We start from the raw sequence: 27,956 nt of genomic DNA, 5'->3' as shown, positions 1-27,956 counted from the left end.
TAAACTTGGACTGTTTTTATTATATACTTCCACTCAGAGGAAAACAAGTATCTAACCTTTAATTCAATCTCTAGCAGGTTCTGTGAGAGCCTTGAAAATAAGCTGCCCCTTTCCTAGGATTTTCTTCCCTTTCCTGTTTATAGAAGAGTAGAGGTGGTTATTCGAGTTCTCAAAATGAAAACGAAATCTGGAATGGTCTGGAATGGTTATAGTTTGCTCCCTCTGCTGGCCTGAGAGCAGGATCACACTACCTGAGACTAAGTTCAAGTGGTTTATTTTCAGGGATGCGAACTGTAACAATGTAATAGCATTCCACTTAAAGACAAAAAACATAGTCCAGCACTATCTTATATATCTGACAATTAAAAGCAATTTACATCTACCTTTTATTTCTAAGTACTAATTATCTTAGGGTTCAAATCTAGAAAGTTATTTTTGTACAAAGGCTAGCTGCCCTTTTTTTTTTTTTTTCAAAATTACTTTAAAAGATTCTGCTGTCTCTATAGTTAAGGCTGAGAGAACACTAAAAATACTCAAACTTGCATTTTCCTAGATATTCTTTGCTACCACTATTTTTTGCAATTACATAATTTATGTCTAAACTTACAAGGTTGTATACACTAATTGAACTGTGAATCACTTTTTTGTATTCAAAGTCTTAGATTATGTATATGAAAGCTAATTTATTAAACCTTTGTACACAAAGATGAACATACCTGTATAGCAAACTTATGAGGAATGAAGGTACAAAAAAGTAAAAGTGTTATTAAAATTGATGTGTGTAAATCACTTACAAAAATACCCCAAATGGGGTAAAGCTGCTCATCCCTGATTTTTCTCATTTGGTTGTCAGAGTTGCAACATGAATTTAAAATGGTTAGAATTTCTTTCTCTTAAAAAAATGATATATTAAACTTATATACAGGGTAATTAGCAAAATGTAGAAAGGGAAAACAATGTACAAAAGACAGATAAAAACCATCACTTTTGACAGACACAATCCAAAAGTAGTAGAAACCTTAGCAAACTATCTCTAAACCAGCTCATACTTTTATCCCCCAACCCAAGGTCTTATCAGTAAGAATAAAATATAGTAAACCAGCAAGCCCAGCCTTCCTGTTCTTTAAAACAGGCCTGACTCCAGGCCACCATTAAGCTTTGGACAGACTTTTAAACATGGGAGGGACAAATCAGAAAACAACTTATCTCCACTTGGTACTAATTAACAGAACACAAAGTTATAGATAATTAAATAGCTCTTCGCGTGAAGTCAGGCAGTTAGTCAGAGGCCTTTTTGTTTTTCTGCTGGTTTCGGGGTGAGTTCTTTAGCAAATTTCTTATCCTGAGGTACATTCCAGTAGATTCTGCCATGTTCTCAAATTCAAACGGCGTTATTCCGGTTGCAAACTTGCTCATGTCGGGTACAGGACTGTGAGTCTTAGTGGCCAAAGGGCTGGTGTCCCCGTGAAGGGGCTTCTGGCCACCTCCGTTACTAAGGTCGCAGTTCGACACGACCCCGCCGTTACCCAGAGGAACATCCTTACAGTCCGACGGGGCAGACGCCTCCTCCTCCTTCTGACAAAGCAACGGAGGCTCAGAATCTGAGCTCGGAGCATGTTGGGCTTTGGGCTTCTCTGTACAAGTGTCTGGTACTTCGGGCTCATTAGGCACCGGCTTTTCGGAGGTTCTCCCGTCTGGAGCAGGGACGTCCAGCTCGTTGGGACAAGGCGACGAGGCGACTGAGTTCCCGGTTAGAGGGGTGTCCCCGGGAATATCGGAATCACTGTTCACGCTCTCGGCCTGCTCCAGGGCCGCCCATATCCGCCTCTGCTGTTCCTCCAGTTCCTCCAGAGTCAGCGAGTCCTCGTCCATGGCCGCGGACGCCGTTCTGGTCTGGGGGGAGTCGCCGGGAGTGAGTGGTGGGGTGCCCTTGGGGAGCGGAGGGGTGAAGACGGGCGGAGGAGTGCCCCGCGGCAGCGGCGGAGGGGTGCCGGGGGGCAGCGGGGGCTGAAACTGAAAAGCTTCGCTGCTTGGAGAGCCGTGCGGGACCTCCGCGTCTGAAAGAGAACAGCGAGGACACCTGAAGTGGTCGCAGCCTTTGGTTTCACCACCGTTTCTCATTGGAACTTGGGTGTATCCAGAGATTCAAAAGCCAAATAAGCTGGCTGGGGAGAACATTCTGGAGGCTCGGGAACCCCAACCCTCCCCAGCCAAGAAGGCCTGCAGGGAGAGCCACAGCTTCCTCCGGCTCAGGGAACTTTAAGGAACCCCCCCCCCGAAAATCCATCTCTGTGCTGTGCTCATCGCTGTGGAGTGAGCAGCGACCGCACGGAGGCAGAGTCCTTTCCAGGTAGCCCGCGGCACAGCAGACCGGGGTCCCTGGAAGAGTGGAGGGGACAGTGGCAGGAGATGCCAGCTGGGCAGGCGGCTGCGGGAGGAGACCAAGCCGAGGAGACAGAGTGGGATACGCCCTGGCCTATTGCCCGGTTCTGCACTTCTGGTCTAGACGGTCCGCCTGACAGTGGGTTCGTGTGACTCACGGGTCACTGCTCCTCACCACCTGTATGTCCCAGACACAACAGATCTGGCCTGTCCCACACAAAGGATCGTTTCCTCAAACCTGAACTCCGCTCCGACAAGCTGTTCCCACTAACGTCCCACCTGTGGGGTCTGGCTGAAGTCTCCCGAACTGAACCTGCTCATCACGAGTCCTTCCTCTCCCTCTATCCCCCAGCCCTGATCCCTGGCTCTCCGGGGCCCGCCCTCTCCTGCAGACTGTCCCAGCCCTGGCACTGTATCAGGAATACTGGAATCATCTGTGCCTCTGGACTCAGCTTCCTTATATCCATTCTCCGAACTATTTACCTTTGTAAACCACAAATCTGGTCCCGTTAACCTTCCCACCTCATTAGAAACCCTTCAGGGCTCCCATCACTTATAGGACAAAGGCTGATGATCTCTGCGCCTTGCAAGGCCCTCTAGGGCCAAGAATCTGGCTACTTCCACCAAGTCATTTCTCACTGGCGGGTTTAAGCCCCAGGTGTCACTCTTCCGTTGGACCACTGTGCTGGGACGTCTCATGCTTCCGCATTGACATTTCCCAGGGACTCAAACGCCCTAACCCTATTCATCTCCATAGTAATTTATCCCTCAAGATGCAGTTCAGGGGCGCCTGGGTGGCTCAGTGGGTTAAAGCCTCTGCCTTTGGCTCAGGTCATGATCTCAGGGTCCTGGGATTGAGCCCCACCTTAGGCTCTCTGCTCAGCGGGGAGCCTGCTTCCTCCCTCTCTCTCTGCCTGCCTCTCTGCCTACTTGTAATCTCTGTCTGTCGGGTAAATAAATAAAATCTTAAAAAAACAACAACAAAAAAAGATGCTGTTCAAAGTCGGTCTTGATCGTGGTCTATGACCTCATGCAGCACAGCGGTGCGGCTTCTGACACGGGTATGGCCTGTAATCAGCTCTGTGGCTCTGGTCGTCTCACCACTGGCCACCACCATTTATATTAAAATGACTTGGCTACCTCTGCACTCCCGAGGCGACACAGACTGGAAACTAAGGACAGCAGCTGGGTCTCATGAATCCTCCTATCCTCGGGGTCTAACACAGGGTCCAGAACAGCCCAGGGGTTTTAAAAATTTGGGAAATCCAACCAAGTAACACAATCCTGACAGCTACACAAAACCAGTCAACTTTCTCATATGGGCAGGGTCCTGAGATCGAGCCCCGCATCGGGCTCTCGGCTCAGTGGGGAGTCTGCTTCCCCCTCTCTCTGCCTGCCTCTCTGCGGGCTTGGGATCTCTGTCGAGTAAATAAATAAAAAAATCTTAAAAAAAAAAAATCAACTCAGAAGAGTAAAGAAAGGCTAAGCGCCGACAGGAAGGATGCAACACCAGTGACAAGGGCAGGGAGAGCCGTCAGGAGGGAGAAGCCTGAACACAGACGCCATTACCAAGGTGGTGCTGGGATCCGGACACCCGGCTAGAAACGGCGCCAAGATGAAGGGGGGACCCAAGTGCAGATGAACGGCATCGCGCACTCTGGGAACCCCAAGGACGCCACGGGTGCTTTTCACTACAATAAATTCCACGGAGGAGGGGGAGGACAGAACAGCCGTCAGGGAGTTAGCCACCCCTGGCTGTTAGGCCTTTAAGAACATACAATTCCTAAGTGTAACCCAAGCTTCATTTGAGGTTCATCTGCACAGAATATGGTGCTATGTATTCTTTTTTTTTCCCTTAACGATTGTATTTATTTATTTGACAGAGAGAAAGATCACAGGCAGGCAGAGAGAGAGGGGGAAGCAGACTCCCCGCTGAGCCGAGAGCCCGATGCGGGGCTCGATCCCAGGAGGTGCTATGTATGTGTGTGTCTCAACACACAGTGGGTGAAGACCTAAAGCAGCTCTAGTTCACAACCCATGGGTCTGTGAGACGGGATCCACTTCACTGACTACATTTGCTAATGAAAGTTTTCCACAGGAAAATAATCACTCCAATTCAAAGTTTCTTCTTGGGAGTGAGCTGAGCCCAGAGTTCTACTCCTGCAGGGCAGGAAGCTGGGCTGGGGCTGCACCAGTCCTGGGGGTGGGAAGGCCCCCCTTGCTTTAAGACCACATGCCTGGGTGTTACTAAGCCAGTCTAAGTGAGCAAGCCGTTGTGGCTCTTGTGTAAGCAGCTCTAAAATCTGGCCCTAATAATCTGATATATTACTACTGGTTGACTAATCACTTAAGTTGTTCAGAACCTAGGTGGGAAAGCAGGTTGCTATCAGCAACTCTCAAAGCCCCTGACATCTGGTGGGTTGAGAGGAAACACAATTATTCACAGAAGGACAGACTGACTGGGGATGGAGACATGCCTGGAGACACATGGTGGTCAAGACATGTGGCTTTAGGGGCGCTTGGATGGCTTAGTGGGTTAAAGCCTCTGCCTTCCGCTCGGGTCATCATCTCAGGGTCCTGGGATCGAGCCCCATGTCGGGCTCTCTGCTCGGCAGGGAGCCTGCTTCCTCCTCTCTCTCTGCCTGCCTCTCTGCCCACTTGTGATCTCTGTCCGTCAAATAAATAAATAAAATCTTAAAAAAAAAAAAAAAGACATGTGGCTTTTGGCCCTGAGCTTTAGTGTGTGGTCAGTGTTCCTGGTATTTTGTAGACGTTCATACTGGCTCATCGTGGAAGCCCGTGGTTTGGGCAAGGAAGCTCTTGCCATGCAGTCCTTTGTCCTCAGGAGGTGAGAGCATCTTACAGCGGCTTCATTTACAAGTGCGGTTCCTCTAAAGAGGCAGAGGCTTATAAACAAAAACCAGCTGCCACTGCCCATGGCTGGGACCAGTGGGCCTTCCACAAGCAGCCCGAGACCTTGAACTAACTACCCCTAGCAAACGTGTGCCAGCAGGCAGAAGCGTCAGCACACGTCAGCAGAGGCCCCACACTAGGCACCACTGATGAAAGGATTCAGTTCAAGGTCACGGGGTGAGCTAAGGCCCTGCTGGCGAAGGTGAGGGTGGCAGGACACCCTGCGGCTCACCGTGGGGCACAGCCACTCCTCGGGAAATGTGCCCACGCCAGACGCGACAGCACAGTGTGGCAATGCCCACATCGGGCCTTGCAGGCCCCAGGGGTTTTGTTCTGAACAGCCCTACTTGCCTTGCAGACACCCAGTAAGGTTCTAACCAAACTGTTCATCCCAGGGTTATTATCCAAGTGCGTGGTCTTCTGCTCCCAATTCCACTCCAGACTGAGAGCCACGGAGGGAAGGTGCAGGCACTGAACTTGGATTCTCAAGACTTAGGGACCTGAGATGAAGCATCTTACCTCATCACAGGGGCTCAGGCTGGCTCTGGACTGGTTAATGATACATGGGAGAGAGGGAGGGAGGCGAAAGGAAAGAAGCTGGGGGGAGGAGGGAGAAACTTCCCTTGGGAGGCAGGTTTCTCAGGCCTCAACAATTCCCTAATAGGAAATAAACGATGCTCCCGGGACAGGGTTGAAGACACCTGCACAAGTGCGGACCTGGTGACAGGGTGCTTCACCGCTTCTCAAACTCTGAGATGCAGACACTATGTCTCAAAAGGTTCAAAACTGAGGCACCAGGGTGACTCAGTTAAGTCCATGACTCTTGGTTTCAACTCAGGTCATGATCTCAGGGTCCTGGGATCCAGCCCTGCACTGGGATTCTCTCTCCTCCCTCCCTGCCCCTCCTCCTCTAATAAAAAAAAAAGGTTCAAAACACCAAGCACAGGTGGCTTCTCCCCACAGATATTCAAAATTCACCTCCTATGGGAGATTCCTTCCAATGTAATTTGGAATTTAAGTGCATGGGCAGTGGAGTCCGACAACTGGCACCGGCACCGAGAGAAGTCCTTAAGAGACAAAAACCACGAACTGCCCTCGCTCAGAAATCCTGGCCATGGCCTCTAGGAACCTAATCCTGTCTCGGACAACTGCTTTCGAGTTACGGAGAATTGCTTGTTTTCATAAAAGTTCATAAATGTGGCAAAGGCCGTCATGATTCTGTTGTGAACTCGCTGACCTGGTGAGAAGTGACTGGGTACTGAAATCAGGTGGCAGTTACTAAACACCGGGGCTGTGACCGTTGTTCTGATAGCGAGAACTTTGGAGGCTGAGACTAAGCAGAGCAAAAATTTTGGGAAAGGGGAGTGGGGAACTTTGAGTTGAGACTTTAAGGGGATTTAATCTGTGACCTTTAAATTCTCCCTGGGAATTTACAGTTAAGAGGGGGATCCACAATCTCACTGGGGCCTTCTGTACCGCCAGCATCTTCTCATCACGGTATCTACATGCACTTCATCTTCATGTTGCCATTTAATCTCACTCTAGAATGTCTGATGTGCAACAAGGACCAAACCAGCTGGACGTAATTTGGGATGGGAGGTAGTGCAAAGAGTGAGTTTGCAGTCTTGCATTCAGAGTAGCTCTGCGATTTATCAAATTAACATAAAGTTCTGATTCATTCCAGAGCTTTCTGGGGGCAACACCTAGGCTACACAGCAGCAGTCCCAAGGGGAAGCCCAAAGGACCTGTGACCGGCATCGGGGGGTGAGGGACTCAGCAAGGTGGGTACGCGCCTGCCCTGATCCACTACTGGCCTGCTGAGGCTGGTCACAGGGCTGGCTGGCCACAGCTGCCCTGGTTAAGCCCAGAGGATTAAGAGAATAAAAAGCCAGAGAGCTCTCGGAGGGCAAGACCACCGTTCCCCTGTGGGTTTCCGGGAGGACAGGTTTCTTAGGGCCTCTCTTCACGGAAGGGAAGGGGGAATCACCGGGTCGGGGTATTATGGGAAGAACAACGGGGGCAGTCTGGCTCTGTCCTTCCTGCTCTTGGCATGGAGCTGCTAAAGCAGACCACTGTCCACCCTCTGTCCCAGCGCACTGTGCCTACTGGAGGGGCAGTCCAGATGCAAGACCACCAGGACTGGCTGGGCCGGACTGCCTGAGTCGGAAACTCCGTAAGCTGGCCCCCTTGGCCCTCACACTAAGACCTGGAACCAGCACTAGAGGCGCTGCTCTCATCTACAAGGACAAAATCAAAGCATTCTTTTCGGTGCTCCTAAGGCCCCTGCCCTCCTTCCTAATGGGACTCAGGAGCATGCACACTGGCCCTACCTTCTCAGTGAAACCAAGACCAGAGGATGACACCTACCTGAGTCGAGCTCCATGTCTGCAGGTGAGGCTGCTGAGCCGCCTTCCTTCTTCTGCTTCTTGGGGCTGCTAGGGCTGGACTGGGAGGAGGACCTCTTGCTGCCAGACTTCACACCTGGCTAAGAGAGGAGTCACGCCAAGCACGAGTTAATGGAGTAGATGAAGAACTAGATTCCATGCCTTCCCTCCAATACCCTGCAGACAGCCAATCTGCAGCCAAGTGCAGGTACAGGGTCAATGCAGCGACCCTTTTCTTTGTGACTCAAGCAGAAAAGCGAGTGCTTTATACACAAAACAAAAGAGCACTGAGATGCTAGAGTTACAAAATCCTAGAAATACAGGCGATACATTCTTATCAACCACACCCTAAAAAGCTATTTACCGCTTGGAAGTTAGAAGTCAGGTAATTGGCAAACACGTCTTTCTGCTGACACGCCTGCATCGGTATGGACCCAAACATTCTCCACTCCTAATGAAGACAGAAGGAAAAAGCAAGCCTGGATTTTGAAAACATCATACTTTTCAGATTTTGTAAAGTGGAGGTCTCAAATTACATTTCTGCTTCATACGTGACTTTTGCTTTTTGGGGGAATTAATGAAAGTGATGGTGCATTTAAGGGGGAAAAAAAGCCAACCAACTCCACCTGCAAAATGATCTGAACTGAATACTAAAAGCCTACTTGACAAAATCACTTGGCCCTAAAGGGCTCCACCTACTGCAAGCAGAAGTTCTAAGCAGTGGTGGCGTGAAGGCGCAGCCTCGTCAGGCCTCCCTCCCCCCAGGCCCCGGCACTGACCACAGCACCTTTGCTCCTACACACTCGCTCACGCTGAGCTTCTCTCTTCTGTTCTTTGGCTTTCCAAACCCAGCCCTCACCTTTACGGTTCAACAATCACCTCTCATCTTAAGAGCACATGCTACAATGGTTCTCAAGGAAAATCACTTCAGACTTCCTGTCAAACCTACAGATTCCAGGTCAAGTCTGTTAAATCTAAGGGTGGGACTCATCGATGTGCATGTCTGCCGGGCACCCCTGGCGGACTCTGATGCAGGCTTGTCCTGGGACCGTTTCCAGAAGCTCGGATAGCTCGAGCCACGCAGTTTAGCCCTGAATTAATTACACACTTGTCTTCCCATCTATTCGCTAGACTCTAAGTGCAGACCTTTGGCTTCGGCTCTGCTGCCCAGCTTCTAAGAACACCTAAGAAGGTATTTTTTACTGAAATGTCACCACCACCACCACTACCACAACAGGCCACTGTCAAGTCTTGAAACATAAATGAAAGTTGGGAGAGATTCAGTGTAGAAAACCATTCTCTATAGAGTGAGAAATTTTACTTTGAAGAGAAGAAAGGAAAGAACAGGGGGAAAGGAATTATGGCATAGAACAGAGGCTTTACTTCCCAAGTAATTACACAGAACTTACAATACTGCCTCAGAACCATCCCATGTTTTAAAAACATAATCTTTTACTTTTGGACTTACAGAATCTAACGATTCTTTTTAAGCTCTTTTTCATAAGGCATAAAATCCAAAAAAAAGTTTTTTGGTTTTTGGTTTTTAAATGAACCCAAGATTTCACTTGAGCGTCTCATCAACGTGGGGGCCTAGGTGGCTCAGTCAGTTACACGTCTGCCTGTGGCTCAGGTCATGACTGAAGGGAGCCTGCTTCTCCCTCTCCCTCTGCCCTCCCCACTCCTCATGCCCTCCCTTTGTCTCTCTCTCAAATGAATAAATCAAATCTTAAAAAAATAAAAAAGGGTTCTAGTCAACATAAGGGAAGTAACAAAATTAAACACACTAGTAACGTATTTATTTCTTTACATAACAGTAACTGCTACTTAAACTAATGTTTTGAACAACTGTTACAATAAAGTCCCACCCCAGAAGAATAAAAAATAATAATAATAATAAATATATATATATATATATATATACATATACTTACATCTGGAATTCCTCTGGGAGTAGATATATTAAAACCTGGATAGTTTACCAGTTTCGAGAGATCGTAGGTGACGCTTTTATTCTGTGGGGCTTCCCCAGCTTCCGCTTCCCCATCAGCACCATCTGCAGTAGACCAGCAGAGCGTTCATACTGCTGGATACCAACACCAGTCCCTTTCCAGACCAAAAGTGGGCTGGGCAAGGGCTTACATTCAAGGCAACAGAATCATTCGGAGAATAATTCTGATTACAGTTTTTCTGGAACATCAGATTAGGACTTGTAAACAATGTAGACAGGATAATTTAATAAAAGTAAGTGCTTAAAATCTTGGAAACTGGGGTGCCTGGGTGGCTCAGAAGGATAAGCCTCTGCCTTGGGCTCAGGTCATGATCTCAGGGTCCTGGGATAGAGCCCCACGTCGGGCTCTCTGCTAAGCAGGGAGCCTGCTTCCTCCTCTCTCCCTGCCTCGCTCCTACTTGTGATCTCTCTGTCAAATAAATTAAAAAAAAAAAACTCTAAAAAAAATCTTGGAAACCTGGGTTCATCTGTGGGTTGCTTAAAAGCCTAGTCCGCACTGATCTGATGACTTGCCTGATCCTCTATTTCAAAGTCTTTATTTTGTTTAGTAAACAAGTATTTCTTATGTACCACACACTGTTTTAAATGGTTTACAAGTATTAGCTCCGCTCACCGTCATAACAACCTTAAGAGGTACATACTATTAAAACCGCTTTACAGATGACAGAGGGTATTTGGGAACCACTTTATTATTGTGAAAACTACTGAAGAAATCATGTGTTTGTTTTTGCCAGTCCGAAGATGTCTACATATATAAGGCAATCAGTTTGCGAGAAGTTTCTTTTTAGACAAGTATTCCAGCTAATAAGCTAAGAAGTAATGAAGAATGAGACTATAACCATTTTGCAGCCTATCATTAACAGGTGTAGACAGGCAATGGTCATCGTGACTGGTTCCGTCACAACAAAAGGAAGGACAGAGAACCGTGCTAATGCAACACTCCGTGGGGATGCGGCAGGAAAATCTCGAAAAGCTCAAAAGGACAAAACACAGTTTTGTTAAAAGCGAGGAAGGCAATCTATAGATTAAGAGATTCAATCATCCACAACCTTTTGGGCCAAAGACTCTCTAACAAACTTAAAAAAAAAAAAAAAAAAAAGAGGAAAAGGAAGGACAACAGAAATGAGAACACCTACAGAAAGTGGCAGGAGGGACACCTGAACGCCAAAATGACTTGGGAACTGTCCTAAATAGCTCTTCAGCACTAATTGAGAAGGGATGGCTTGGTGAATTTTTAAAAATATTTTTAATTACCAGGAGCTTGGGTGGCTGGGTCAGTGAAGCATCTACCTTTGGCTCAGGTCAAATCCCATAACTGGGCTCCCTGCTCAGAGGGGAGTCTGCTTCTCCCTCTGCCCCCCGACCCCCGCTCATGTTTTCTCTCGCAAGAATAAATAAAAAAATCTTTAAAAAAATATTTTTAGGGCGCCTGGGTGGCTCAGTGGGTTAAGCCGCTGCCTTCGGCTCAGGTCATGATCTCAGGGTCCTGGGATCGAGTCCCGCATCGGGCTCTCTGCTCAGCAGGGAGCCTGTTTCCTCCTCCTCTCTCTCTCTGCCTGCCTCTCTACCTACTTGTGATCTCTCTCCGTCAAATAAATAAATAAAATCTTTAAAAAAAAAAAAAAAAAAAAAATATTTTTAAAAAATCACCTAAATAATACAAAGAAACATTTCATTTTTAAAAGATTTAGAGCATCAGAGAGAATCAAGTCTCTAGTCTAATCCTCTTTCCTTCTCAGGGGGAACCACTGTTGAGCTTCCCACATCGGTTAAGACGTTTTAAGTTTTTTTTTAAGCCGAAGAGGGAGAGATGTACTTAAATAAGGTGGTCAGGAGCGCCTAGGTGGCTCAGATGGTTAAGCATCCGACTCCTGGATTTGGCTCAGGTCCTAATCTCCTGGCTCCCGAGATCGAGCCCTGCCTGATCAGTGGGAGTTTGCTTGGACAGTCTCTCGTTCTGCCTGTTCCCAGCTCATGTGCACCTCTCTCTCTCGCTCTCAAATAAAAACATAAATCTTAGATAGACAAATAGATAAAGATGGTCAGGAAAGGCATCTCTTGAGTCTGAATCCTAAAATCTAAATGGTTCTCAGTTAACATCTTTTAAAAATATTGTATATAAATGTCCTCAGAAAATCAATGAGTACGGTCTCATCCATGTGGGATTCTTTTTTCTTCCTTTCCTTCCTTCCTACTTCCCTACCTTTCATGTACGATGAACGGCGTCACTGGTAAACTAGGCAGAAACGGAGTACTGCACAGAGATTTTGCCATGTCAGCTCACAGCTCATTCTACTCCTTAAAGACGACATGGATTCCACAGCCCAGATCCACCAGAATGATTTAGCCATGTTTCTTTAGGGCCTTAATGTTTTTAATTTTTCATAGTCACGGTCAATGCTACAAAAATATACATACTTTCCTTGTGCAAGTGTAGACACCTAAGAGAGGGTTCTAGATCACAGGAGGGTTTATATAATCTGTATGTCCAGGTCTACTGGCACTTATTAATAGATTTGTTAACATTTCTCTCTTCTTTTTTTTGACGATTTTATTTATTTGAGAGACCGAGCAGAGAGGGAGAGTGAGAGGGAGGAGCAGACCCCCCCGCTGAGGGGCTCGATCCCAGGACCCCAAGATCACAACCTGAGCCTAAGACAGATGCTTAACCCACGAGCCACCCAGATGCCCTTCTGTTACCATTTCTAAGGAAGGCAAGAGCTTATGAGGATTAGCTGGAGAGCTGATGCTCTGGCCTCGGTAGTCACTGAGCAGGTCCAGATAAACCATCTGATAATTCTCAATGAAGTTTTAGTTCCTTGTTTGTAAAACGAAGGAAAGACCATCATGATAGTTTTCAGTTAGCTCCACACACACTGAATAAGCCAGCCATTCCTATCAGGTATTACTGTAATTCTCTAGGGGGAGGGGAGGGAAGTGACCTGAACTTGACTAAGCTAACTTAACATACTATACCTTTTCCATCATAGAGTGCAAGCCCAGAGTTCTCCAGCTCGGCCTCTTTGAGCCACCCGGGGGGGTAACCGAGCTGGCGCATCCGATATATAAAAGGTGGAAGGCTCTTGTCCGTCACCCCAAGTGCATCCTGAAGTTCCTCACTAAAGATAAACAAAAGAGGAGAAAGAAAGACAGTATTCGTGTTTGGATGAAAACACAAACTGTCCCCCATGTTTTAAAACCATTGTGTGTCTTATGTTACACATGGTGAAACGGTGCTTAACAAACGCACGGGGAGATGCCAATGAATGTTCCTGAAGGAACAGATGCATATTCTCTCGGTGCTGGGGCACGCCTCTATACCTGCGATTACCCTTCAGACACAGAGAACGCTCCAAACACGGGTGACACAGAAACGACACTCTATGGGAAAAAAAATCACAGAGGTACCTAATGACTCCCGGCTTGAATCTTCCAAATCTTTCTTCCACCTCTTCCGCATGGTACCGCTGCTGAAAATTCTGGCTGTTTGCCTCACCACAGGCATCCATATATTCTTTTCTCTTTTCACTTATTCGAGCGGCATTCCGTGGCTAGATCACAGTGCATTTGAAAAAAGTGTTAAGAAGCAGTTTAGAAATTATTTCAGGAATTAAATAAATACAAGCATTCTGTTTTAGGTCACGCAAACAGATTATCCCAGTTTTAATACATAACAAACGAGAAAAGAGAGTAGATATTCTAGAAAAACAGGCAAAGAGAAGAAGCAGTCATTTTAATTTCTGATTACCTCGATATAAAATCAAGTTTCTAGAATTAACTCTAAAAAGAAACTCTCCTGTTTCATTCATCTCAGACACACAGCACTGTAATAATTCTTTTTAAAATCTAAGGTCTTAAAGTTTAAGTACAAATTTGAAAAGGTTTCAAATTCAAGGACCAAAAGAAAGCGAATACAACAAGATTATCTATCTCACACAATGGCATAAATGTGTGGAAAACATCAGAAAGTTCTAGGTCAAAGATTTTTTTTTTTTTATATGAGAAAAATTTACCATTGGGCACTCTTTCATTTGATGTTCTTCAGAACCACAATTGAAACAGTGAGGCTTTGGCCTATTTGGTCAAAAAACAAAGACGTGCATCATGTCAATGAGGACATAAAAGCAAATCAATACAATTCTTTAACGACAGCAAAGTGTATCAGAGAGACAAGGCACATAGATCACAGATTACTAATATTTGCACTCATGAGTACACTTTTCACCTTCTGTACTCAGCGACTTAAACAGTACTTTTAACCAACTCTTTAAACCAAGGACCCTTATGTTCCCGACTGATCTGTCACCTCTGGGTTTTGTGAGTGGTTAATAAGAGAAGAACCGAGGCAAACAGATTATATTTCCTTTAGGTTAACTTGGGAAGGGGCAGGTCATACTAAGACAGCAATCAAACCGACAGCAACAACACCACCTTTCCACCCACCCAAGCATATTAGGCACGAACCAATGAATTCCAATAAACAGATGACTGATTTAAACATATTCAATGTCTATATATGAAAATTCTAGCTTAATCTGTAATTTACTTATAGTAAGCCAGCAATGAAGAATATTAATTTTTCGAGCTCAAAGAGTTTATGGTTTTGGTTAAAAAAGTCTTAAAAAGAAGAAGAAAACAAAACAACTCCCCACACAAACCTTTTTGCCTTTACTTGTATTTCTTGCCCTTCTAGAGAAACAATGTGGCTGAAGACTTGCTGGTACCTTTAGTGAATTTTATTAAGGAATAGTTATCATAGTCTGCAAAATTTGGTAAATTTTTTTAAAGGTGAACTTAATGGCAAGATGCATAAAAGATCTTCATTCACTATGTAGGATACTTGGGTATTTCCCATCCTTCGGTAAGCTGAGGGTTTTCATTTAGTAGCGGTTGCCCCAATTTATCAAGGCAAAAATTAGTAAAATACAGGACACTTCCTACAACCTGCAGAAAACAAGTCAAAAAATATTGCTATTTAAGCAGAAAAAAAAAAGACATTAAATTATGTAAGACTATGATTAATTGTTTTAACCATTTAATTTTGGAGGAAATTCTTAGAGAAGTCATAATCCACTCCCTAGTTAGAAAGGAGCCAGATTTTGAGGTGTAAGCAAGAGCTGCTTCTTCCAACACCCCTGTGTCTCCCGGATCAGAGCGCCCCTCTCAGGAGATCATTCCTGTTAGCTGCATTCTGCTCAGACATTAACAATAAAAACTCCTGACTCTCACGTTCCCCTCCAATTCCCCATCTCTTTGCTTCCCTTGGTGGCAAGACAATTCAGAGAAGTCCGCTGTGTTTACTATTTTCATCCTACCTCCCATTCCCCCTTTTCTTTTACCCTCTGATTCCGGGGGGAAATTTCATAGACAAAAACTGAAAAAAAGGGTACAGTGAACACCCAGCTACATCCTCTCTACCCAGATTCAACTGCTGGGATCTTCCACGCACGTGCGCACGTGCACACACATACTTTTCACTGAGCCGTGGGGAGAAAGTGCGGCCACCATCAGCTTAGTCTGAGCTACTATTTTCCCCCACCTGACATTAACATAGTAACTCCTAACTGGTTTCCAGCTTCCACACATAACCAGCTACACAATATTTTCATGACCCCTCACCCGTGAACTTTAGGACAGGTCTTCTGAGGATAAGTGCATTTTCTACACACACCACAATACCACTGTCACACCTAAAAAATTAATAAATCCTTAATATCATCTATATCCAATTTCTACAGTTTTCCCAACTGTCCCCCAAATGCCTTTTTTTCCCCTAAGCCAGGATTTAAGGTTCATGTGTTGTATTTAGGTGTTAAATCATTTCAGTCCCCCACTTTTTCCCCCCATAGGTGGCCCTGCCCTTCTCTCTTGAACGTCTCTGGGAAGACTTCTGTTCCTGTCATGGCACTCCGCGCCCCGATGACCCCGCACACGGCCAAACTCACTGGACGGCTCCGTCTTCATCTCAGTCTCTGAGCAACAACAGACAGGTGATTTCTCCTTCCTCAGAGACACACTTCTTTTGGCTTTTAGGACACCGTGCTCTACCCCGCTGACCAGTCCTTCTCATCTCTCCATCTTCCATGAGTCTTGGTCCCAGTCCTCTCTACCCGTGCTCTCGAGGTGACTTATCCAGACCATGAAGGATGAGTAAATGCTGACAACACCCAAATACCCAGTGCTGCCTAAACTCCAATCTTGTATATTCAAGTGCCAACTGACGGCTCTCCCAGACACGTAAGAGGCATCTCAAACTCACCTACTTAAAACTGAACTGAATTCCGATTCCCCCCCAAACCCTCTCTTCCCACCAGTTTCTCCCATCACAGTAAAGGCGAGGACCCTCTTCCAGCTGCTAAGGCCAAAAACCTGAGTCATTCTGACGGCTCTCTCACTTTCGTGTTCTACACACCCAATTCATCAGCACATCTGATCAGTTCTATTTCCAAGGTATGTCCACAGTTGAACCACTTCTCACCTCCACCACCAGCTCTCCGGACTAACCTGCCATCTTCCCTCACCTGAGATCAATACAGTGGCTTTCTCACTGGCTTCCAGCTTCTACATGTAAACCAGCGAGAGATTATCTTCCACAGAGAAGCTAGTTCTTTTGAAAATTCAAGTCCTATCATGTCACATTTCTACAGAAAAGCCTCAAGTGGTATAGCCCATACCCTGATGGCTTATAAGGCAATATAAAGATCTAGATCTTATGTTCCAGGGTCAGAAGGACTAGATTCAAACCCTGGCTTATGCTGACTTATTTTCTGCAGAGCTCCGCTTTCCCCCACCAGAACGGAATTCAACGAGAGCAGAGACTTTGCGCTTTTCCTCATTGCTGTGTCCCTGAATTCAAAGGGGTCCCTGGCAATAAGGGAGCATTCGGTAAATATTTACTACTCTTTACTAAAGGACTAACTGAATAATACATAAAATTCCCACTTTCCAGGCAGGTACCACTCTAAATCCCAGAACCCTAGAGTCAGATGGAACATGAAAAGTCATGTAGTTCAAATTCTTTGTTTAAAGCACCAACAAGGATCTCAGATTTTGACTTTTTACAGTGACATGGAATTTGCTTCCTTCTTTTTTTTTGAACGAGAACTACCACTTCATCTTCACATCTGATGTAAATGTGCACTAAAAGTTGACTTGCAATGCGCCTGTCTGTAGTCTATCCAGCCACTGGTCCTGGTTCTGCCACTTGGCACTACGAGTGATTGAAAACGACACTTTTTGGAAGTAACAGCCTTTTTGACATTTGCAGAGATGTGATACCCCATCAAGCTCTTCAGCAACACTGGGGACTCATCACCCCAGCAGCCCCAAGACCCAAGACTGTGGTCTGTCAGTGGGGCACGATACTCCCTAAACATGAAAACTAGTCTGCCTTCAACAGAATGCAAGATTACATCATCATCTTTAAAAAATTCTAAGTTGAAAAATCACACCACCCCACTGCACTGACACAGTGAGATTCCTCGTAGGTACAGAAAGGCCTAAATGTAGGCTCATCCCTGTTGTGCTTCTATTTTTCATCCACCATCTGAGCTTGTCAACATTTTTAATCTCCTATCTGCCATCTGTTGTTAGTTACTTATCTGTCCCCTCTCAGCCTCAGCCATCTGTAAGTACAACATGCACGTGTTCTAGGTCGTCATCCACGCGTTCTAGATCGTCATCCAGGCATTCTAGATCGTCATCCACGTTCATGAACATCAATAAAAAGAAGGTTGTCAGGACAAAAGTCCTCCAAAGTATGTCTATGGTGTATGCGACAGTTATTAAAAAGCAAACTATACTATTTAGAGGCTGAAGTCTACACTCTAATTGATAACAAATTTCATGAAAAGATGGGGATCATTTGAGGCCACATGGCTATACCACCTTAATGATACCCAAATGACACAGGATAGGAAACATGTTATCTACAGAATTCAAAACTAAAATGTCCATACTTACACTAAAAGCTTCCTTGTTGTTTTTAATGGCACAGGATTCTTCTACTTTATGGTCCTCTTCTAGCATAACACTAGATGGCTAACACAAAGAAAAACACACGTTACCAAAATAACTAATTTTTAACACTTCAAATTTTTAATATTAGAAATTTAAATACACCCCTTTATTTTCTAATACATATCACTAAGGTACATACAGTTCTTAATTCATTACTGTCATAATCAGTAAATTTGGAAGCTAGAAATGCTTACGAAATAAATTTCACAAGTTGGAAAATTTAAAAATTTTATAAAAAATACAAAGACAGCACCTTCTGAAGCATTAGTTCACGTTATGCTTTCACTATGCTTTTCACTAATTCATGCATTAAATTGAATGAATAAATATTTAAATTCTCAATACTTAAACTGACAAAGCAGACTTTATCTTGAAGTCACGTAACCAGAAAACTTTAAAAATATGTGATTCTACACTATTGGTTAATATGGACAGTATAGCCCTCATAGACCTTAGGCTGCTACAAAATTCTGAAGTGTTCCCGGAATCAAAAATTAGGTAATATTCAGTATAGTTTTTATTGTTAAATGTATTTTGTTTCTTGAATCTTTAAAAATTATATATAACACATGAAAATTAAAGATGATGAAAATTTAACTAATCAGAACACCGTTCCACAACCTGATGATAAACAGCTAACAACCTTTACTTGAAGGACTCTACTTACCTTAAACAGGAATTAAAAAAGGAAAAGCCCCGAAATCATAATTCTGATTTTTAAAAATACAAATTCATACTCTAATAGTCACACAGCAAAATTTCTCAGATTTCGTTGGGCATGCTATTGATTTTTCTCCCAACAAGTAGAAGGGGGGGAAAAGGATGGCATGTGAACCTGTTGGTTTTAGAGAAAAATAATTCACCTTTCATGAACTCCAGAAATACAGATTTTTTTTTTCTGGCATAAATTAATTTTCTGCCCCAAACCACATGTCCAAGTGAGGAAATGGGGGAAAAAAGACTAATTTTAAGTGAAGCAAGGTCTGAATACAACTCCCCTGAGAGGAGTCACAATGCAGAAGAATGCCCTGAGGCTGGTCAGATCAGTGAAGGATGCCCAGCTGAAGGATGGGAGGAGAGCATATTAACAATCCTGTTATTTTAAGTTGTAGCCAACCCAGAAAAGTTGTATTAGGTTCAGGTGTAGGACACAGTGGTTTCATTTTGATACAAAAGTCTCCCTGGAGCCTAAAAACTGGCGGTGAAAAACAATCTATTAATCTTAAAGTCTCTTAAGTTTTAAATACCTGGGGCAAAAGATTAAAGGAAGTCTTTTCCACATCATTTTTCTGCTGTTCCTCAAATCTTTTTACTAAATTTGATACAAATTCCTCTATTTCTTGATGATATTGCCTGCATGAGAGGACACAACAGTCAGAACCCAGAGTAAACACCGAACAGACTGAAATCTTACACGTTATTAGAAGGTGTCAGGAGGGAATTCTGTTATCTTGCTTTTCAGAGGTCTATCAAAACACTAAGTAACTAGAATACAGAGGAAGCCATTTCTTAGGAAAAAATATACACTGTTGCCGAGTTAACGGAATGATTATGAAAATCTAACTCAGTGTTTGGCATGGAGCAGGGGCAAACATTTGTGCTGTGAATAGATGGATTTTATTTATAAATTTTACATTTTTAAGTTCTGAATACATAATCCACGTACGACATGGTTCAAAATCCAAAAGAAGGAAGGGGTTACGTAAGGAAAAGCTTCCTTCCTGGCTATGTCCGAGCCACCTACCTCGGCCTCGCAGAGACAACCAAAGCATCCTTCCCTACCTTCCTCCCAGAGACTCCCTATGTACGTGTAAGGACACACCTATACGAATGTTAAACTGGAACAAAATTAAACCAAAATGCAACAGAAACACAAAACAAACGGGACAACTGCGGAGGTCTACTCTCCCCAGTTTTCTAGCTGTCAAGAGCCTCGCTCATTGCTTATTCCTAGCAGTCGGCTCAGGAGGTGCAGACGGAGACCAAGCTAGGCTGAGTGGGGCAGCCAGCTTGATCTTCACCAGATTTGATCTTTCAGGTCTGCTTAGCGCTGACATTCTAAGATTGCTGCAGGCAAAACTGCAAATAAACGGTGCAGAAATTAGCTTGCCATGAGCAGATGCTGATTCAAATCCGATGGGGACAACAGTGCTAGTGCCCAGCACCCTGCTACTGCCACATTCACCATCGGGCGTCCCTATCCCTCCGAGTCTCGGGTTCCACCTGGGCCCAGACAGAGAAAGTAGGTAATGGGCCCCCCAGACAGCTAACACTCTCTACAGGGTTCCCCATTACCTTCTTTACCTTGCCTAGAACCTATGAGATAACAACAGATTCAGCCAGCCAGAGATGGAAGCCAGCTGTCTGAAATGTCTCCGACCGTGCTCCAAGGAAGGACAGGGCAAAGCCTCAAGCCATTTCAGGACATTCTAGCAAGCACTGCAGGAATGCACTGAGTCACCCTAGACCCAAACACGCTGGAAGGCCCGCAAAGGTCTGTCACACTCACACACACAAAGTCATGTGGGTAAGCCTTGAAGACAGCCAACAGGGTAAACTCAGCTACCTGATTCCGGGGTAGAACAGACTAACATTTCTTACTGCTGTGGGGGGCAGTTGTTGTGCTTATTAGAGGCTATCACAAGTGCTCATTTAGCTACCCAAGAACTAGTTATTATTAGTATCCTGTTTTCCAGTGAGGAAATTGACAGCAGACAGGACTGTGACCTGACCAGATTCACATATAGACAGCAGGGGCCCAAATTCACATATAGAGAAAGTAGGGCCCAGATTCAAATTCATATTTATAGATGCTAATATCCTTGCTCTTAATCATGATTCCCTAGGCTTTAAGTAAAATAAAGATGGAATTAAGTACAAATGAAAACAGCATATAGAAGACATTGTTTCATAAACATATTAATTCATTTTACGTAGAAAACGGAAAATTACTTACTTTGAAATAACATTGTTCATAAATAGAATCTGTAATAAAGGTCCATCTAACTTAGTATTGTTCACCAATATTCCACTAAAACAGAAGTTAAAACATATTCTTAGAAGATTTTAAAGTAAAACCCATAAATGTATATATAAACACACAACTTTTATAATTATTAAGTACCAAAGATCACAGAATACTTTACAAATAAGATTAAGAACAACCAAGAACTTGTCTTTCGGAAAATAAATAAATAAATAAATAAATTTTTTTTTTTTCATGAAATTTTACCTACTTTAATGATTTTACATAGAGGTATCCCTTACATATTTTAAAAAATATTTCACAAAAAATTTTAAAATGTAGTTAATCTTTCAGTTTCCAACCAAAAAAATTCCTATCTAATGACTCTTTTTTTTTTTTTTAAAGATTTTATTTATTTATTTGACAGAGAGAGAGATCACAAGTAGGCAGAGAGGCAGGCAGAGAGAGAGTAGGGGGAAGCAGGCCCTCTGCTGAGCAGAGAGCCCGATGTGGGGCTCAATGACCTGAGATCATGACCTGAGTGAAGGCAGAGGCTTACCCCACTGAGCCACCAAGGCGCCCCTAATGGCCCGTCTCTTTACAGACTGGGGGAAGGGAGCATTTGGATAAACCAGCAGGTTACAAGAATGAATATATATATATATGTATTTTATTAAGGTCTTATTTTTATTTAGTTGCAGAGAGAGAGAAAACACAAGTAGGCAGAGCAGCAAGAAGAGAGAGGAAGAAGCAGGCTCCCATCGAGCAGGGAGCCCAATGTGGAGCTTAATCCCAGAACCCTGGGATCATGACCTGAGCCAGGCAGCTGTTTATCCGACTGAGCCACCCAGGCTCCCCAAGAATATATTTCTAAAAGAATCAGAGTAAATTTAGCTTTGAAATATATAGGAAAATGAAACACTTTAAATGGATAGCCTCTTAGAGGGCAGAGTACATCAGTACTGTCGGGGCGCCTGAGTGGCTCAGTCGGTTAGGCGTCTGCCTTCAGCTCAGGTCATGATCCCTGGGACTGAGCTGCACACTGGGCTCCCTGCTCAGGGGGGAGCCCTACTTCACCCTCTGCCTGCTGCTCCCATTGTTTGTGCACTTTCCCCGTCAAATTAGTAAATAAAATCTTTAAAAAAAAAAAAAGTATATTGTTCCTGGATTTGATTTTCAAATACTGCCAAAAAGGAAACAAACAAACAAAAGTAGAATGCGGCCTCCAAACCAGAGCAAGACCCCGGTGGTAACCTGGCCCAGCTGAGTCTTACGGTTCCTCCTCTCCCCACCTGCCTCCTATTCCTTTACCTTTGCAGCAAGTGAAATAAGTCAGTCTGTATTTGGGATTGCTCGTGTCAAGAAACAAAAGTAAAACATGGAGAGATTCAGAAGTTTGTTTGAATTGCACAAACTTCTCTTCTTAAAAATACACGATATTTGGGGGCGCCTGGGTGGCTCAGTCGGTTAAACAGTTGAGGATGGATATGGGCTCAGGTCATTACTTGGGAGTCGTGGGATGGGCCCCCACCACTCTCCAGGTGAAGTAGAGTCCCCCTGAGATTCTCTCCCTCCCTCTTCCCGTGCCCCTTCCACTGCTCACTCACTCACAGGCATGCATTCTCTCTCTCAAATAAATGAAATCTTAAAAAAAAAAAAACAACAACCATGATATTCTGGAGGGCGCCTGGGTAGCACAGCTGATTAAGCGACCAACTCTTGGTTTTGGCTCAGGTCATGATCTCAGGGTTCTGGGAATCGAGCCCAAGGTAGGGCTGGAAGGGCTCGGCGCAGAGACACTCAGGGTGGAATTTGGTGAGGACTTTCTTTGCCTCTCCCAGCGGCCCAGGTGACGCCTAGGCACACAGGCTCTCTCACAAACTCTCTAAAATAAATAAACCTTAAAAAAATATATATATATGTTTCTAAAAACCACATACAATTGTATGGTCCTTAACTACAGACCAATTTGAGCAACAAAGAGAAAGACATTCAGTTGGAGAAATTTGAAAATGGGCTGAGCTGGGAGTGTTATTAAGAAAAATCATGCCGGGGTGCCTGGGTGGCTCAGTGGGTTCTCTGCCTTCGGCTCAGGTCATGATCTCAAAGTCCTGGGATCGAGCCCTGCATCGGGCTCTCTGCTCAGCGGAGAGTCCGTGTCCCCATCTCTCTCTGCCTGCCTCTCTGCCTACTTGTGATCTGTCAAATAAATTTTAAAAATCTTAAAAAAAAAAAAAATTGTGCCATTTATTGGGATAGTGGTGTTGTGATTATGCATGACGAAGTTTTGCTTTTAAAGATTTTATTTGTCAGAGAGAGAGAGAGAGAGAGAGCGCGCGAGCACAAGCAGGCAGAGTGTCAGGCAGAGGCAAAGAGAGAAGCAGGCTCTCTGCCAAGCAAGGAACCCGAATCGGAACTTGATCCCAGGACCCTGGCATCACGACCTGGGCTGAAGGCAGCGGTTTAACTGACTGAGCCACCCAGGTGTCCCAAAGTCTTGCTTTTAAAAAGTTACATGCTGGGGTGCCTGGGTGGCTCAGTGGGTTAAGCTGCTGCCTTTGGCTCGGGTCATGATCTCAGGGTCCTGGGATCGAGTCCCACATCGGGCTCTCTGCTCAGCGGGGAGCCTGCTTCCTCCTCTCTCTCTCTGCCTACTTGTGATCTCTCTCTGTCAAATGAATAAAATAAATTCTTTAAAAAAAAAAAAAAGTTACATGCTGAACTATTTAGGGTAAAATGTACATATAGAATGAAAACGTGTATTATATTATTCTTTTCTTTTTCCATACATTTGAAATTTTCCATAATACAAAGTTAAAAATGTTTATTGGACAAAAAAGGAAAGAAACTTCTGATCACGGCAGTTCCAAAAATAAGGATTAAACCAAGAGGCTGGGCGTACAGATTTTATCTATATAATTTTATTTCGTTTTGTTTCTAAATTTTCTGTAGAGCGCTTTATCAGTGTCTGACAACATGAAGAGCACTAATTCTAAAAAGAAAATTTTAATTTATTCCTTTTTGAGGATACTAATGGCTGTCTCATGTACTGGTAAAACCCATGACACGATCATTTAAACTCCAGTGATTATAACCCCTTCATAACTGAGCGTTTAAATTATCAACTCTATTAAAAAGTGTGCTCATCTAAGTTATCTTTAAATACCAAAAAAATTATGATTTTTTCAGGAATCCCAGTTATATTCAATACATTTATTATCTAACTAGAAATAAGCTTAGATCCACATAGTGTGCTCACATGGAGTTAGAAGGAATGTAGGGCATCGGAGGTTTCCAAAATACATCTAAATTCTGAAATTTTAAACCTTTAGTCACCAATGTAGCTAGTTACTTCAGCTGGTACCAGAGACAAAAAAAGGCCATGTGACATTGGCTCACAGCCCTCCAAATTCCAAAAGCTTGGTGATACCATTCCACATAATAAGTTCGTACTTCAATAAATATTTTAGATTTAGTAACCTGTGAAGTAAATTTGTATTAAGAAACCAGCATTTGCGGGGCGCCTGGGTGGCTCAGTGGGTTAAAGCCTCTGCCTTCGGCTTAGGTCATGATCTTGGGGTCCTGAGATCAAGCCCCACATCGGGCTCTCTGCTCGGCAGGGAGCCTGCTTCCTCCTCTCTCTGCCTGCCTCTCTGCCTACTTGTCATCTCTGTCTGTCAAATAAATAAATAAATAAATAAATAAAATCTTAAAAGAAAGAAAGAAAGAAACCAGCATTTGCTCTTCTATCTCTTAAAGTCAGATGTCTGAATGCAAATCTACCCACTGCACTTTCTTCAAAAGCACACTAATTTCTCTTTTTCTAAAATGAAATTTTGCATCATTTCTATTTAGGGACAGTTTTGTTTTTTTTTTTTTTAAGGATTTTATTTATTTATTTCCGTTGAGAGAGAGAGTGCACAGATAGGCAGAGTAGCAGGCGGAGGCGGAGAGAGAAGCAGGCTCCCCGCCGAGCAAGAAGCCTGATGCAGAACTTGATCCCAGCACACTGGGATCATGACCTGAACTCAAGGCAGTGGCTTAACTGACTGAGCCACCCAGGCATCCCTAGGAACACATCTGAACTCTGTAAATAAACCTTCACCAAGAGTAATACTGTAATCTTAATTCTAACTTCCCAGAAATGTTTGTGGAATAAGAACAGCTAGGATGGCAACTAGCCTGTTCTGAACATTAAGTCAAAATTTTCTGGATAGGGGCACCTGGGTGGCTCAGTCGGTTAAGCCACTGCCTTTGGCTCAGGTCATGATTCTAGAGTCCTGGGATCGAGTCCCACATCAGGCTCCCTGCTCTGGAGGAAGCCTGCTTCTCCCTCTCCCTCTGCCTCTCCCCCTGCTTGTGCTCTCTCTCTTTCTGTCAAATAAATAAAATCTTTTAAAAAAACAAACAAATTTTTCTGGATATATTTCACAAATATTTTTATCTAGTTTAGTTAGTTTAAAAGTTATCCAAGTATACAACATAATGATTCAATATTTGTATATGTTGTGGGCGCCTCGGTGGCTCAGTTGGTTGAGCAACAACTGCCTTCAGCTCAGGTCATGATCCCGAGTTCCTGATTAAGTCCCACATCAGGCTTTCTGCTCACCAGGGAGTCTGCTTCTCCCCCTGACCTCTCTCTTCTCATGCTCTCTCTAATAAGTGAGTAAAATCTTTTTTTTTTTTAAAGATTTTATTTATTTATTTGTCAGAGAGACAGAGAGAAGCAGGCTCCCTGCCGAGCAAGGAGCCGATGTGGGACTTGATCCCAGGACTCTGGGATCATGACCTGAGCCGAAGGCAGCTGCCCAACCAACTGAGCCACCCAGGCGTCCCAAATGAATAAAATCTTAAAAAAAAAAAATTTGTTAAGTTGTTTAATGATCACTGCAATAAATCTAGTTAACATCCCCCCAAAATAATTAAAAATTTAATGTACTTATGAGAATTCAAATTTTACCTCCAGAAATTAAAAATAAAGGATCATTACTGATTTCTTCAGAGAATGCTAAACAAAAACGATACAGAAGTCCTATTTTTTTTTTTACGAAGAAATTATAGCTAAATATTAAATATAAATAAAGAACAACAACAGTGTAATATCTCATACCTTGGTCGAGTCAGAATGTTCAATTTTCTTTTAAGTTCTTGATGTTATTACTTGTTAAGAAATATAAGCCTTCATTAAATAGAATTGTACCTATCATAAAATTCAACTACTCACTCTTACTTTCAGTGTCAGAATGTTACAAACGTTAGAAGACCCACAAGTATTTTGAGGATGACACACTTAACTGAGTTCCTGTTTTGTTGCATGGCTAGGCATTTAAACCTAAACATTAAAACAGTTTTCTCATCTCTTCCAACATAGATACTCTAAGACAGGATCATGTAGTTCAAAAGAGAGTAAGAGGGGTGCCTGGGTGGCTCAGTGGGTTAAAGCCTCTGCCTTCGGCTCAGGTCATGATCCCAGGGTCCTAAGATCGAGCCCCACCTCAGGCTCTCTGCTCAGCAGGGAGCCTGCTTCCTCCTCTCTCTCTGCCTACTTGTCATCTGACTGTCAAATAAATAAATAAAATCTTAAAAAAAAAAAAAAAAGAGTAACAGACTGAACCCAAAGTGTTATTCAACATACCCCATCAAAACCTAAACAGCAACTCATTTAAGAGCGAGTGGCAAAAAAAAAAAAGAAAAAGAAAAAGCGAGTGGCATGGGGGCGCCTGGGTGGCTCAGCAGGTTAAGCATCTGACTTTTGATTTCGGCTCAGGTCACGGATCTCAGGGTCCTGAGTGAGACTGAGCCCCAAAGGACTCCCCAATGATGATGGTGGAGCCTGCTTGAGGTTCTCTCCCCCTCTCCTGCCCTGCCTCCGTTCATTCATGCGCTCTCTCTCTCTCTCAAAATAATAATAGTAATAATACAACAAAAAGAAAAAGAGCATCATGATAAGTGATAAATACAGTGAAACAAACTTAAAGACGGAGAAACTAGGATAGAACTACGGATGTTCACGTACAATCCTTTCAACTTTCCTGCCGTTTGAAATTTTACATATTAAAGTGCAAAGGAAAACATCATGCATAACATAATCAAACTTCAAAAGCCTTTAAAGATGATTTACCAACCGCTTTCAGTGTTTCACTTTAAACGGGAAACTATCTGAACCGAAATCATCTGCCCAGAGTTAAAAACAACCACCAGCAAACACCTCTAAGAATGTAAACATCCATACTAACAACCCTTCCTAGGAAGGCTGTAATCCTGTAACTAAGCCAAACGCAAACTCATTTGGCGCGTTTTTTCCCCAAGGCTTTTGCAACGCCCCTTCACCACGGAAGGTATTTCAAAGTCGAAGAACTTTAAAATGAATCCCCAACCTCAGTCAGGCAATTAACCATTTCTCTCCGCATGCTTCACGTGCTTCAACTCCCAACTCCCGCACCCTAAGGCCATTAGCTTCTACCCCCCTATAAATCACAGATCTACCCTAAGGTCTGAGGATCCGGCTCTCTGCCTATAGACAAGGACAGGAAGACGGCATCAAATTTAAGCCTGGCTACAAAAAAAAAAAAAAAAAAGAAAAGAAAAGAAAAGAAACTGGATAAGGACTTCAGAAAGGAGGAGAGGAAGTAGTGACCAGCCTACGATCTGGCCGTCTTAAAAAATCCTAAAAATCAGTCCCAGCTTGGGGGGCGCGGGGAGCGCGTCTAGTCCGGGGTACGCGTCCCGACCGGGCACGCATCCCCAGAGGGGAGAGGGTCGCGCCGGGGCCCCGGAGCAGCTTACGCCAGCCGAACCCTCGATTCTCCGCCCGCCTGCGGGGCGGGAGAGGGGTTATTCGGAATTCTGGCCCTCCTGGAATTTCCGCCCGCGCCCTCCCAGACACGCCGCCTGCCGCACGCCGGCGACCGGGCCCAGGCAAACGGGAAGGATATTCTCGGCGCGGAGCTGCTCGATGGTTTCCTCGCACTGCCGAAGCCGCTCCCGCAGCTCCGCGTCGCCGACCCCATTCTCGTCCTCCTCGTCGCCGTCGTCGTCCTTGAAGCGGGTGTGAACGGGCTTCGGAATCGACTCCTCTGGGTGGTCAAACGCCTCGAACAGCTCTAGGTCGCCAAAATCCACCTCCGCCGCCATCTTGGGCTGTGGGTGAGATTCGAGAAGAGGCGGAGCTGACCGCCCGGCCGGGGGCGAAGGTTGTAGGGCGGCACCGCTCGCTAGGGCTTGGGCCGCGCTAAGCCACCCGGTACGGTTTTCTCCAGACGTACGCCGCCGATGCTGCACAAGG

General features: G+C 44.4%; 1 protein-coding gene and 1 non-coding gene across 4 annotated transcripts; both read right to left on the bottom strand.

Moving 5' to 3' along the window:
- Nucleotides 1-27,956, bottom strand: ZCCHC8 (zinc finger CCHC-type containing 8). Of its 3 annotated transcripts, XM_004753162.3 has the most exons (14): nucleotides 27,607-27,956; nucleotides 25,782-25,824; nucleotides 20,663-20,737; nucleotides 18,954-19,059; nucleotides 17,650-17,727; nucleotides 14,528-14,631; nucleotides 14,346-14,411; nucleotides 13,701-13,761; nucleotides 13,096-13,238; nucleotides 12,664-12,806; nucleotides 9,611-9,732; nucleotides 8,044-8,130; nucleotides 7,663-7,780; nucleotides 1-2,057 (listed from the first exon to the last, which is right to left on the bottom strand). In XM_004753162.3, exons 1-14 carry the CDS (start codon nucleotides 27,803-27,805, stop codon nucleotides 1,279-1,281), a joined length of 2,124 nt encoding a protein of 707 aa, XP_004753219.2. In that variant the 5' UTR covers nucleotides 27,806-27,956; the 3' UTR covers nucleotides 1-1,278. The 3 variants fall into 3 exon arrangements, with proteins under 3 accessions (XP_004753219.2, XP_044929521.1, XP_044929522.1); XM_045073586.1 differs by lacking the exons at nucleotides 18,954-19,059; nucleotides 27,607-27,956; XM_045073587.1 differs by lacking the exons at nucleotides 14,346-14,411; nucleotides 14,528-14,631; nucleotides 18,954-19,059; ... (1 more) ...; nucleotides 25,782-25,824; nucleotides 27,607-27,956.
- LOC123390168 lies at nucleotides 20,065-20,198 on the bottom strand. Its single transcript, XR_006604821.1, has one exon. It is a non-coding gene; the product is annotated as a small nucleolar RNA SNORA9 (small nucleolar RNA).

This window comes from Mustela putorius, unplaced genomic scaffold (genome assembly GCF_011764305.1).
Source record: "Mustela putorius furo isolate JIRA1106 unplaced genomic scaffold, ASM1176430v1.1 tig00537248_pilon_pilon_pilon, whole genome shotgun sequence".
Lineage (NCBI taxonomy): Eukaryota > Metazoa > Chordata > Mammalia > Carnivora > Mustelidae > Mustela > Mustela putorius.
This window is presented reverse-complemented; position numbering and strand designations above follow the sequence as displayed.